General features: G+C 48.4%; 1 protein-coding gene across 1 annotated transcript in view; it reads right to left on the reverse strand.

The window, feature by feature from the left end:
• The window catches only part of LOC142243644 (pituitary adenylate cyclase-activating polypeptide type I receptor-like), a 275,726-nt gene that overhangs the window by 136,796 nt on the left and 123,767 nt on the right, over positions 1-15,163 (reverse strand). The window contains 1 exon segment of the mRNA XM_075315754.1: positions 6,884-6,986. Within this exon segment, the coding sequence (XP_075171869.1) occupies positions 6,884-6,986 (103 nt within the window).

Consider the following 15,163-nt stretch of genomic DNA (forward strand, 5'->3'; position numbering starts at 1 on the left):
TGTGGGGTGCATTGTGTGTGTGTGTGTGTGTAGGAGGTGATGTGGGGTGCAGTGTGTGTGTGTGGGGGGCTGCATTGTAGTGTGTGGTGATGTGGGGTGCATTGTGTGTGTGTAGGAGGTGATGTGGGGTGCATTGTGTGTGTGTGTAGAGGGTGCATTGTAGTGTGTGTGTGTGTCAGAGCTGTGTGTGTAAGAAGCAGTACTGTGTGTGTGTATATATGAATTAGAGCAGTCTGTGCGGCCCCCCCAGAACTATATGGGTCCCCCAGAGCGCTATGTCACCCATCGCAGTAATGAGTACACCACCAGAGCTGTTTGCCACTCCAGTAACGTCTATGCCCCCTGCCCCTCCTGTGATGTATATACAGCAGTGCTGTCAGTGTGCAGTCATGTCTGTTAGTGACAGCCATCGTGAAACACAGCCACATGTCCTGAAGGAGCTGGACGGAAACAAGCGGGAGAGGTGAGTGAGGCTGCTGGCGACTTCCCCATATTAATACCTGTAAAGGCTCATGCACACGTAACTGCTGAATATTCTGCAGCGATTTGACAGCACATGTGCGCGTCAAATCGCTGCAGAAACACTGCATAATGGATTCAGTTTTTCTGTACAGAAAATCCGATTTCATGCGCTATGGCTGCTGCCCCCACCATAGACAGAGCGGGAGCTGCATCCATAGCGCACGGAATAATTGACATGCTCATTTTATGAACGCACAGATTTGGGTCAACATTTTAGCACCCAAATCACTGCGTTCATAAAAGCTACGTGCGCGCGTATCATGCACAATTTACATAGCTTGTATAGGGGACGCAGAACGCATGCATTTACACTGCAGTGCTATACGCAGTGTAAATGCATGGAATTAAACAACGTGCGCACGACCCCTAATGCGTCTGTGTCTGCATATATGTCAGTGTATATGACTGTGCATATATTTGTCTGTTTATATGTATTTTTCTGAATTTGTCTTCAAATATGTATATGTATGCCTGTATGTGTGTGTGCGTGTCTGTGTGTGGATGGGGTCCACTGAGACTCTTTCACCCGGAGGCCACAAAAACCTGGAGCCGGCCCTGGCTGCCTTAACATTGGGATCAGTAAAAAATGTGAGTAAAGCTTTACACTCTACAATATATCTAACAATGTGTCACGTCGTAAGTGACGCACATCCGGCATCGTTAGTGATATTGTAGTGTGTGACAGCTACGTGCGACCCTGATTGTGTGTTAAAACGTTGATCGCTGACACGTCGTTCATTTTCTAAAAATTGAACGTCTGGTTGTTCATCGTTCTTGAGGCAGCACACATCGCTCCGTGTGATACCCCGGGAACAATGAACTGCAGCTTACCTGCGTACTGCCGGCAATGCGGAAGGAAGGAGGTGGGCGGGATGTTTACGCCCCGCTCATCTCCGCCCCTCCGCTTCTATTGGCCGGCCGCTGTGTGACGTTGCTGTGACGCCGAATGTCCCTCCCACTCCAGGAAGTGGATGTTCGCTGCCCACAGCGAGGTCGTTTGGAAGGTACGTGTGATGGGGGTAATCGTTTGTGCGACACGGGCAACAAATTGCCTGTTCCGCACATATGGTGTGATCGCATACGAGATCGAAATGTGTAAAGCAGCCTTAACTCTACTTTCCGTGTATAAGTGATGGCTGTGAGTGATCCTGGACTTTGTCTGTATTGTAGTACTGTAAATCTGAATGTGGCAGAACAGGATAAATGTTCATTGGATTTCTATCTAAATGCTACAGTTCGCGCTCTACTGTTATGGCTAAAAATGTTAACGTTATGGGGCCCCCACCAGATTTTCTGCCCAGGGGCCCCCACCAACCTTAATCCGGCCCTGCTCCTGGGGCGCCTCAGTGTAAACTCGCCTGACCTGCTGCCCCGTGCTGCTGCAGAGGGATCTGATGTGCTGGATGCTGAAGGCCGGGAGGCTGCGGCAGCTGGCGGTAACCCGCCTGGCGCAGGAACAAGAGATGATGACTCCGGCCCCAGCCCCGGGTCCGCTGCTGAGTTTGAAGAGGCAAGTGAGCGTTCCCGCTATGTAGGAGACCCCGTGGTTTTCCATACCCCGCGCACCGGTGGAAATGGGTACCGGGTACCCCTGTCACAGCAGGCATGTCAGTGCATGTTTGATATGCTGGTGGCAGAGGATGGGTCCGCCTCAGCAGAAGAATCTGAGTAAGGCAGCGGAGCACCGTTGCACCGTCCCCGTTGGGACCACCAGTGTGTTTGTTTGAAAGTTTTTGTGAAAAGAATGAAGAATTGATTACCGTGAAAGTAACCTGATTGTCAACCGTGATTTTGAAACCGGCCGTTGCTGGCACCGTTGTCCCCGTGGGGACCGTTTGAAAAGTTTTGAATAGGAACTCCTATGGACAAGCCCGTGAACTTGCAGGGCAACCACAGACGCTAGTGGCTTGTAAATAAGTTGTGTTACCGTTACCGTTTCCGCAATTACCGCCTCCAGAGAGGCAGGTTGGAGGGAGGGCCCACAGCAGAGCAGGCCAGGGCCCAGCCACCACAGGAACCGGTGGCTACCCTCTGGAGGGGGAAGGACAGATCCCGCTCGGGAAACTGGTTCAGGACTGGGGTCAAGGGGTGCTGCCTGGGTTTTAGGGGCAGCATCAGGGCCAAGTTACTTGGGTGGGAGAGAGCGGAGACCGTAACCGTTAACCGTTTGAATGTTTGCAACGTTTAAGCACCGAACCTCCCGATGTGGGATGATGCCATAAATTGTATATATGTTACCGTTTTATCTTTTTCAGAAAAACAAAAGGAAAATAAAACCGGTGTTGGACGGGCAGCCCGAGGACAGTCTGCGTTTTGCTAAGGGGGAATGTGACGCCCTGGGCAAGCCAGGGGTCACAGGTCACAACATCACATGCACCCCACATTCCCTGCAGGAACACCAAGGCTAACCTAAAATCCTTGTTGCCTTCCTCCAGGGGCTGATGTCCACACCAGGGGGTGGGCCAGGCGGTTGGCTCCGCCCACCGAGGAGTACACAGCCCTGGAGGCGGGAAGAACCAGGGAGTTCAGTTTAGGAGTTGAAGTCAGACTAGAGTCTGAGGAGGAGTGAAGTGTAGGAAGTGGAAGTAGAAGGAAGTGAAGTGGTAGAGGAGCTAAAGAGAGAAGCTGAAGTGACAGTTAAGCAAGCCTGAAGCTGGTCCGGGTGTGTGCCCCGGACTGTGACAGCAAGGTCAGCAGACGGCGGTGATAGTCTGCAGGGGGACTGTTTGGAGGTTGCTGGAAGGACCGCGGACGGGTGGTGACCCGGCGGTACTGGAGCAGCATACGAAGAACAGTCAGCACCGGGGCAGGGGCCTTTCGGATCCCGGCAAGGCTAGGTGTCGCCATAATTTGCCAAATCCGTCAGTGAAGGGGACCTCTGTCTCCTAACAACCAAGTCCCGATTGAAGGCAACAGTCCGACCGTGCAGGGGAGACACCGCTACCGCCAAGGCACCAGTTTCCCAGGGCCAGCGCCTGCGGGCAAAGTAGGGCTCCTTCGGCCCAGATTGAAGCCGAGGAGTGGGTAACCGGTGGGGACCCATCGCTACCAAGAGACTTTACATAGGTGCAGGGAAGAGACCGTCACCGCTAACTGCAGGGAACCGCAGCACCGTAACCGTCCGAGGGACCCGTCCAACCAGCCGTTTGTTTACCGAGAACTGTGTCGTGTTTACTGGCTGAGTGAGTACCTCCGTGCCGTGCGGCACAGCGCTGCCCCTGCGCCTCCACAGGCCCCATACCCGCCTGTCCACCATACCAACCCCATCACTGGGCCCCGGGATCACCAAAACCCCTACCCACGGAGGGGCAAATCAACAACTGGCTGCTCCGTACCATCACTCCCGGGCTCCCCAGACAGAGCAGCGGTGGTGTCCACTCAATCACCACAACCGTGGGTGGCGTCACGGACAATAAACTATCCCAAAACCCAATCCCCTTTCACTCACGGGCGAGGAGCGCCGCTCGAGTCCCCGGGATCCGGCCCATCGCTCGAGCCACCGAGCAGCAGCAGGCCGCAGCAGCCGCGGCAGCCGGACCCGAGCAGTGGGAGAGCGCGGCGTCCCCTCCTCCGCCCGTGACATATGCACCTATTCTGCAAGAGCCTCCACAGGATCCACTTAAGATCCGAGTAAAAAAAGAGGGTCGGTTATAATGTCACTCAGTGACTACCAGGATTTCACCAAGAATAAGGGAACTCTCAGTGAGTGCCATTACAAACTGGGTACACTGTACAATGGTGGGCCCTGGCGCTAGGGGGAGGGCAGCAGGATCTCCTCGTACACTCACCGGAGGCTGTTCCCTGCACTCCATAACATTCCTATAAGGGTCTTTCACCCTGTCGCCGATCACATGCCTAGGTCCTCCCTTGACCTCAACTCACCCTGGCTAGTGAGAAGGAAAGCGAGAGCACTAGTCTCACCACTACAATAATACAACATAAGGGTAGAAAAACAGTCATAGGTAATTAGATACAAAAGAAAAACACTTCACTCAACTCCAATGCAGCTGACACCACAGCTTCAATTGTCACAAAACCTCAGCTTCTTCCAGAGACTGGCTCCTTCCAATGTGGACAGTGAAAATATGAGAATCTAGAACTGACATCAGGTGTTAGAACATGTGACTATTTATAGTCCAAAGGATAGCCAGATGAGAAAGAGTGCTTAACTGCTAAAGCATCAAAAGAAAGCAGACCTGTGCACAATAAGGTGCTGTGACCTTCTAGTTCCAGACTCGCCAGAAATCCCCCCAGAGCGGGGCACACCCCTGACAAAACCAAGGTTATTTTCAAGCTGCGCCCCCTACAGGCAAAACCAATTGTAGCAGCCGAATGTTTTATAAATCGGTTTTCTAGAATCATGCATAAAATCACACGCACAGACGCAGCTGTAATAACTTTCCGCCATCACTGAATCTCCAGGGCTTAAGTGCGTTTCGTTACGTTGAGATTGTCAGGATCTAATTATGATCTGTGGTCTCATAGAAATCTGCTGCTGTTTTTGTTTTCATGTTTGTCCTGACAGATCACAGGATGAGACATTTCTCTCCAGATGTCTATCTTTTGTGCTAGGTTTTTTTTTTTGTTCCCAAAATTATAAATAGAGGAAATAAAATAAAATAAGAGATGACCCGACTGGAGAAAAACAATGTCTCGTTATATTTATGTGCGGGGGTGCAATCGGTATGAGGAGTCTTTAGTTGGCTGTCACGCAGCTCTAAATTTATGTATCTGTTTTCCTTTTCTTTTAGCTAACGGGACAAACTTTACAAAAATATTCAAAAGAAATTTATAATACAGAATATGTGTATTTCTGTACAGAAATAATCTGCTAATCCCTGCTGGTGCTACGGTGAGCGGCCTGTGTGGCCTAAACCTACTCCCATGACTGCAGCGTCTCTGGACTTGTCTGCCATCGAGCACATCAGGGATGTCATTGGTCATATATACATATATACTAGCTGTAGTACCCGCCGTTACCCGGGATAGGAACTGCCTCTCTCCCAGTCTCTGTTTGTCTCCCTCTCTCTTTATCTGTCTCTCTGTCTGTCTCTTTCCCTGTCTGTCTCTTTCCCTATCTGTCCCTTTGTTTCTCTGTGTCTGTGTCTCTTTGTCTGTCTCTGCTTCTCTCTGTCTGTATCTTTCCCTGTCTGTCTGTCTCTTTCTCTGTCTGTCTGTGTCTGTGTGTCTCTTTGTCTGTCTCTGTTTGTGTCTGCCTGACTTTGTCTGTCTCTTTCCCTGTCTGTCTCTTTCCCTTTCTGTCTCTTTCCCTTTCTGTCTCTTTCCCTTTCTGTCTCTTTCCCTTTCTGTCTCTTTCCCTTTCTGTCTCTTTCCCTTTCTGTCTCTTTCCCTTTCTGTCTCTTTCTCTTTCTGTCTCTTTCCCTTTCTGTCTCTTTCCCTTTCTGTCTCTTTCTCTGTCTCTTTGTCTGTCTCTTTGTCTGTCTCTTTGTCTGTCTCTTTCCCTTTCTGTCTCTTTCCCTTTCTGTCTCTTTCCCTTTCTGTCTCTTTCCCATTTTGTCTCTTTCCCATTCTGTCTCTTTCCCATTCTGTCTCTTTCCCATTCTGTCTCTTTCCCATTCTGTCTCTTTCCCTTTCTGTCTCTTTCCCTTTCTGTCTCTTTCCCTTTCTGTCTCTTTCCCTTTCTGTCTCTTTCCCTTTCTGTCTCTTTCCCTTTCTGTCTCTTTCCCTTTCTGTCTCTTTCCCTTTCTGTCTCTTTCCCTTTCTGTCTCTTTCCCTTTCTGTCTCTTTCCCTGTATCTTTGTCTGTCTCTTTCCCTGGCTGCATTGTGACACGCCAACATTCTTCTGACGTTCTGGCTGCATTGTGGCTCCCAGCTCCATTGACTTTAAAGCGCACCAATCACCAGGATGTTCCTATATAACATATATAGTGCTATACTGGCACTAGCAGGCTGATTCTATACATACCATTAGTGGTCAGCTACGATGTATAGGTTTTGAAATCCAAGAAAGTAAAGTTTATAAAATCAGCAGCTTCTTGAGTGACAGCAGCTGAGGATCAGATAATATCTGTGGGGTATTCATAGTTATCCCCTCCCCCTGTTAGAATTAGCATAAGTATTATACAAGCAATTCCCTTTGTCCCTTGCAGGACCTGTGTGAGGTCACACCCATGTGACCAGAAGGGGCGGGGCCTCAGCCATCAAAGCTGATTCCAGGAAGCAACATTTTTCTGTTAGCTGAGGCCCCACCTCTTCTGGTCACATGGGTATGACCTCACACAGGTCCTGCATGATGACTGATTTTTGATGTTCTTCCTTCTTTCTTCATCAGATGATGTGTCAGGGAGTGAAGGCACAAATGCCACATTACTTTATGAGTATTAATCAGTAGCAAATTACCTGGCTGCGAATCGTTCCACATCTCGGCCTCATATCTCTGGATTTTCTCGGCACAAGCTTCTTCTTCCTTCTTGATCAGACAATACGGGTGCATCACGGCCATCTGAAAAATATCAAAAAGGTGATATAGGAGTTACTCACATCATAAAACATTTTACCCAACTTTTTTGGGAAATAGCCCAACACTGTGAATCCACTATAATAATTTTACGATTGCCACAAAAGTGACGGTAAGGAGATACCTAAAATGCAAAATGTAGAAAACACAAAAAGGAGACAAGAAAATCCAAGCTAAATTTCTCAAACTCCTCCTCATTATTAGTTGAAATATGTCCAAATGTTAAAAAGTACATTATATAAAATCTATAAAGACATACACTGACGAGCAAAAGGGTAACAATGTTTTGCACTTTTGCCTTTCAGGCTCCGTATGTCACCATCCTCTACAGCTCTGAGCGTGAGACGACCTTCATTTTATAGACAATCATCTTGGCTTCTCATACATAAATGTGACTTGCAGCTATTTAGCATATGATTAGTTATTAGATTCTCGTCAGGTCACTGCATTGTTACTGTTTTGCTCTTTTTCTTCCCGTATACTACAAATCACAACCTGTTCTCACATTCCCTAATAGCTCAGTGTGTTATTAGGTTGATTCCAAAGTGTAAAGTCACAGGTTTGAATAGAGGAGTTGCCATGAAGATTTCCCAAGAAAAGAGAATCCGCATCATCCAGCTCATCGATAATGGTGTCTCTGCCAAGAAAATTGCCAAACTGCATCATGTGAAGCCATGACGGTTATAAGAATGTGAAATAGAGGTCGTCCATCCATTCAAAAGCCAAGAGGTGACGTCCAGGCAAAATATCGGCATCACCAAATCGTTCATCTCAAGGTCTATCAGTTCTGCTGACACTCGGCAGTGGAGGCGGCTCGTCTGCTCCATATTAGTGACATCACAGACGGCCATGAAGCACTGGGCAACACGTGTTACACAAGTCTGGAGTGGTGGCCCGAAAAATGGTGAAGAAGCCGCGACTGCAATATCATCGTAAGTGTCATCTCAAAATTGCAAAAAAGGACGAAACGTGTCAGTAGAAGATTGGAAACAGGAGATATGGAGCGATGAGACCAAAGTCAATAGATGCCTCTAATGTTCGGTGGAGGAAGCCTGATGATACGGGTGTGTTAACAGCCAAAGACATTGGATTCTTCACCATGATGGATGGTGCTCTCAATGCTGAGCTATATGTGAGGATCCTACAAGACAAGTTACTTTATACACTCGAGTACTATGGGTATGAAAAGGACGACATAATGTTCCAGCCGGAGAACGACCCGAAGCATACGGCGAGATTGGAGAAGAAATTGTTCAATGACCATGAAGGACAGAAGCTGGATTGTCCCCACAGTCCCCAGACCTCAACCCAATTCAACACTTGTGGGTAGAGGTGAAGAAAAAGCTGTATACATCCCCAAGTGAGTGACCAGTATACACCAACACTGGGAACGTGGAGAAGAGACCTGACCAGTATACACCAACACTGGGAACGTGGAGAAGAGACCTGACCATTATACACCAACGCTGGGAACGTGGAGAAGAGACCTGACCAGTATACACCAACACTGGGAACGTGGAGAAGAGACCTGACCAGTATACACCAACACTGGGAACATGGAGAAGAGACCTGACCATTATACACCAACACTGGGAACGTGGAGAAGAGACCTGACCAGTATACACCAACACTGGGAACGTGGAGAAGAGACCTGACCATTATACACCAACGCTGGGAACGTGGAGAAGAGACCTGACCAGTATACACCAACACTGGGAACGTGGAAAAGAAACCTGACCAGTATACACCAACACTGGGAACGTGGAGAAGAGACCTGACCAGTATACACCAACACTGGGAACGTGGAGAAGAGACCTGACCAGTATACACCAACACTGGGAACATGGAGAAGAGACCTGACCAGTATACACCAACACTGGGAACGTGGAGAAGAGACCTGACCAGTATACACCAACACTGGGAACATGGAGAAGAGACCTGACCAGTATACACCAACACTGGGAACATGGAGAAGAGACCTGACCAGTATACACCAACACTAGGAATGTGGAGAAGAGACCTGACCAGTATACACCAACACTGGGGACATGGAGAAGAGACCTGACCAGTATTCACCAACACTGGGAACATGTAGAAGAGACCTGACCAGTATACACCAACACTGGGAACATGGAGAAGAGACCTGACCAGTATACACCAACACTGGGAACGTGGAGAAGAGACCTGACCAGTATACACCAACACTGGGAACATGGAGAAGAGACCTGACCAGTATACACCAACACTGGGAACGTGGAGAAGAGACCTGACCAGTATACACCAACACTGGGAACGTGGAGAAGAGACCTGAGCAGTATACACCAACACTGGGAACGTGGAGAAGAAACCTGGCCAGTATACACCAACACTGGGAACGTGGAGAAGAGACCTGAGCAGTATACACCAACACTGGGAACGTGGAGAAGAGACCCGACCAGTATATACCAATACTGGGAACGTGGAGAAGAGACCCAACCAGTATACCCCAACACTGGGAACGTGGAAAATAGACCTGACCAGTATACAACAACACTGGGAACGTGGAGAAGAGACCTGACCAGTATACACCAACACTGGGAACATGGAGAACAGACCTGACCAGTATACACCAACACTGGGAACATGGAATATAGACCTGACCAATGTACACTAACACTGGGAACGTGTAGAAGAGACCTGACCAGTATATACCAATACTGGAAACATGGAGAAGAGACCTGACCAGTATACACCAACACTGGGAACGTGGAGAAGAGACCTGAGCAGTATACACCAACACTGGGAACGTGGAGAAGAGACCTGACCAGTATACACCAACACTGGGAACGTGGAAAAGACACCTGACCAGTATACACCAACACTGGGAACGTGGAGAAGAGACCGGACCAGTATACACCAACACTGGGAACGTGTAGAAGAGACCTGACCAGTATACACCAACACTGGGAATGTGGAGAAGAGACCTGACCAGTATATACCAACACTGGGAACGTGGAGAAGAGACCTGACCAGTATACACCAACACTGGGAACGTGGAGAAGAGACCTGACCAGTATACACCAACACTGGGAACGTGGAGAAGAGACCGGACCAGTATACACCAACACTGGGAACGTGGAGAAGAGACCTGACCAGTATACACCAACACTGGGAATGTGGAGAAGAGACCTGACCAGTATATACCAACACTGGGAACATGGAGAAGAGACCAGACCAGTATATACCAACACTGGGAACGTGGAGAAGAGACCTGACCAGTATACACCAACGCTAGGAACGTGGAGAAGAGACCTGACCAGTATACACCAACACTGGGAACGTGGAGAAGAGACCTGACCAGTATACACCAACACTGGGAACATGGAGAAGAGACCTGACCAGTATACACCAACACTGGGAATGTGGAGAAGAGACCTGACCAGTATACACCAACACTGGGAATGTGGAGAAGAGACCTGACCAGTATACACCAACACTGGGAATGTGGAGAAGAGACCTGACCAGTATACACCAACACTGGGGACATGGAGAACAGACCTGACCAGTATACACCAACACTGGGAACATGGAGAAGAGACCTGACCAGTATACACCAACACTGGAAACATGGAGAAGAGACCTGACCAGTATACACCAACACTGGGAACGTGGAGGAGAGACCTGACCAGTATATACCAACACTGGGAATGTGGAGAAGAGATCTGACCAGTATACACCAACACTGGGAACATGGAGAAGAGACCTGACAAGTATACACCAACACTGGGAACATGGAGAAGAGACCTGACCAGTATACACCAACACTGGGAATGTGGAGAAGAGACCTGACCAGTATACACCAAGACTGGGAATGTGGAGAAGAGACCTGACCAGTATACACCAACACTGGGAACGTGGAGAAGAGACCTGACCAGTATACACCAACACTGGGGACATGGAGAAGACACCTGATCAGTATACACCAACACTGGGAACATGGAGAAGAGACCTGACCAGTATACACCAACACTGGGAACATGGAGAAAAGACCTGCCCAGTATACACCAACACTGGGAACATGGAGAAGAGATCTGACCAGTATATACCAACACTGGGAATGTGGAGAAGAGACCTGACCAGTATACACCAACACTGGGAACGTGGAGAAGAGACCTGACCAGTATACACCAACACTGGGAACGTGGAGAAGAGACCTGACCAGTATACACCAACACTGGGAACGTGGAGAAAAGACCTGCCCAGTATACACCAACACTGGGAACATGGAGAAGAGATCTGACCAGTATATACCAACACTGGGAATGTGGAGAAGAGACCTGACCAGTATACACCAACACTGGGAACGTGGAGAAGAGACCTGACCAGTATACACCAACACTGGGAACGTGGAGAAGAGACCTGACCAGTATACACCAACACTGGGAATGTGGAGAAGAGACCTGACCAGTATATACCAATACTGGGAACGTGGAGAAGAGACCTGACCAGTATGCACCAATACTGGGAACGTGGAGAAGAGACCTGACCAGTATACACCAACACTGGGAACATGGAGAAGAGACCTGACCAGTATACACCAACACTGGGAACATGGAGAAGAGACCTGACCAGTATACACCAACACTGGGAACATGGAGAAGAGACCTGACCAGTATACACCAACACTGGGAACGTGGAGAAGAGACCTGACCAGTATACACCAACACTGGGAACGTGGAGAAGAGACCTGACCAGTATACACCAACACTGGGAACGTGGAGAAGAGACCTGACCAGTATACACCAACACTGGGAACGTGGAGAAGAGTCCTGACCAGTATATACCAATACTGGGAACGTGGAGAAGAGTCCTGACCAGTATACACCAACACTGGGAACGTGGAGAAGAGACCTGACCAGTATACACCAACACTGGGAATATGGAGAAGAGACCTGACCAGTATACACCAACACTGGGAACGTGGAGAAGAGACCTGACCAGTATACCTCAACACTGGGAACGTGGAGAAGAGACCTGACCAGTATACACCAACACTGGGAACATGGAGAAGAGACCTGACCAGTATACACCAACACTGGGAACGTGGAGAAGAGACCTGACCAGTATACACCAACACTGGGAACGTGGAGAAGAGACCTGACCAGTATACACCAACACTGGGAACGTGGAGAAGAGACCTGACCAGTATATACCAATACTGGCAACGTGGAGAAGAGACCTGACCAGTATACACCAACACTGGGAACGTGGAGAAGAGAACTGACCAGTATACACCAACACTGGGAACGTGGAGAAGAGAACTGACCAGTATACACCAACACTGGGAACGTGGAGAAGACACCTGACCAGTATACACCAACACTGGGAACGTGGAGAAGAGACCTGACCAGTATACACCAACACTGGGAACGTGGAGAAGAGACCTGACCAGTATACACCAACACTGGGAACGTGGAGAAGAGAACTGACCAGTATACACCAAACACTGGGAACGTGGAGAAGAGACCTGACCAGTATACACCAACACTGGGAAAGTGGAGAAGAGAACTGACCAGTATACACCAACACTGGGAACGTGGAGAAGAGACCTGACCAGTATACACCAACACTGGGAATGTGGAGAAGAGACCTGACCAGTATACACCAACACTAGGAACATGGAGAAGAGACCTGACCAGTATACACCAATACTGGGAACGTGGAGAAGAGACCTGACCAGTATACACCAACACTGGGAACGTGGAGAAGAGACCTGACCAGTATACTCCAACACTGGGAACATGGAGAAGAGACCTGACCAGTATACACCAACACTGGGAACATGGAGAAGAGACCTGACCAGTATACACCAACACTGGGAACATGGGGAAGAGACCTGACCAGTATACACCAACACTGGGAACGTGGAGAAGAGACCTGACTAGTATACACCAACACTGGGAACATGGGGAAGAGACCTGACCAGTATACACCAACACTGGGAACGTGGAGAAGAGACCTGACCAGTATACACCAACACTGGGAACGTGGAGAAGAGACCTGACCAGTATACACCAACACTGGGAACATGGAGAAGAGACCTGACCAGTATACACCAACACTGGGAACGTGGAGAAGAGACCTGACCAGTATACACCAACACTGGGAACATGGAGAAGAGACCTGACCAGTATACACCAATACTGGGAACGTGGAGAAGAGACCTGACCAGTATACACCAACACTGGGAACGTGGAGAAGAGACCTGACCAGTATACACCAACACTGGGAACGTGGAGAAGAGACCTAACCAGTATACACCAACACTGGGAACGTGGAGAAGAGACCTGACCAGTATACACCAACACTGGGAACGTGGAGAAGAGACCTAACCAGTATACACCAACACTGGGAACGTGGAGAAGAGACCTGACCAGTATATACCAACACTGGGAACATGGAGAAGAGACCTGAGATGAGATTTCGGTGGAGACATGCTGGAATCTGATGGAGAGCTCAGGAGGATTCAGGAGGGATGAAAGCCAAAGGTGGATTTACAAAATACTAACAAAATAATAAGGAGTAAAACAGTAACAATGCAGTGACATGACAAGAATCTGCATAACTAATCATATGCTAAATAGATGCAAGTCACATTTATATATTAGAAGCCAAGATGATTGTCTATAAAATGAAGGTCGTCTCACGCTCAGAGCTGTAGAGAATGGTGAGATATGGAGCCTGAAAGTCAAAAATGCAAAACATTGTTACCCTTTTGCTCCTCAGTGTATTCTACATCTGCCCCAGGATCAGCCGTTTTCCTCTTTCCTTCCTGCAGATCTTCTTATATAATATATTCTGTGAACCGTTTGCAAAGTTTTGTGATTTTTTTTGTACTTTGCAAACTTTATATTAGTTTATGGACTAGAGCAGGTGAGGCTTCATCATGGTGGGCGGCCTGCGTCATCTCCCCCGATCGTCCTCCACCGCGGTCATGTCACAGTCACAGTCTATACTTTGTCCCCATGTTGAGCCTCATCCTTCGATTCTGTGTAAAGTGTTGAAAATTACAGTCATTTCTCAGGCACTTAGGGAAAAAAATGAAAGAACAATCTTGTGTAATCCCTGCGGAAAGTGGCTCAGTCAATTTATATTACTTTCTGAGAAGGAAGAAATCATAGACATTCAGGAACGAAGCGACTAAGTCATCGAAATGTTCGGTTCTTAAAATATAACCCATTAATGGTGGAGGTCTGGGGGGAATACAGAAGACTGACGGGTGGTGGCTCCTCGTTACAATGTTTCCTGACAGTGTCTCATTATACTGCTCCTCTCGGGATAATTACACCCGTCATCCTTCAGTCATGTATGATGGTGGGGGCAGTAGTCACCAGAAGACGTAAAGTCGCTCTACAATCCATTCACTCTTGTGGAGTTATTTGGTTTTTTTCCGGACCACCAAGGGGGGCCCAGAGGATGGACCCCTATAGATCATAATGTGATAATGTAGCCAAGGAGAAATTACAGTATAAAAGGGCAAAATGTGTCAGTGATATAATAATAATAATAATAATAAATTAATATTTATTTTATTTCTCTAGTGCCGGCATATTCCACAGCACTTTACAATTCATAGGGAGCTTATACCGGTAATATCAGATATTACTACTGAGTAACACATCAATCAACACAGGAGGAGTGATGGTCCGCCACACAGGGAGAGGACGGGTAGGGTGGTAGATAGAGGTGAGCAGGAGATATGCGGTGGTGCAGAACTGTGGAGAAGACGGGTAGTGTGATTGACAAAGATGAGGAGCAGATGGAGAGCGGTGCAGAACTGTGGAGATGAAGGGTAGGGTGATAGACAGAGATGGGGAGGAGATGTAGGGTGGTGGAGAACTGTGGAGAGGACGGGCAGTGTGATAGTCAGAGATGAAGGAAGAGATGTAGAGAGGTTCAGAACTGTGTAGAGAACGGGTAGGGTGGTAGACAAATGAGGATGAGATGTAGGGTGGTGCAGAACTATAGAGAGGATGGGTAGGGTGATAGACAGAGATGAGGAGGAGATAGGGTGGTGCAGACTTGTGCAGAGGATGGGTAGGATGATAGAGATGAAGGAGAAGATGGAGGGCAGTACAGAACTGTGGAGAGGACGGGTAGGGTAATAGACAGAGATGAGGGAG

The sequence above is a fragment of the Anomaloglossus baeobatrachus genome, chromosome 6 (assembly GCF_048569485.1).
Source record: "Anomaloglossus baeobatrachus isolate aAnoBae1 chromosome 6, aAnoBae1.hap1, whole genome shotgun sequence".
NCBI classification, from domain to species: Eukaryota; Metazoa; Chordata; class Amphibia; order Anura; family Aromobatidae; genus Anomaloglossus; species Anomaloglossus baeobatrachus.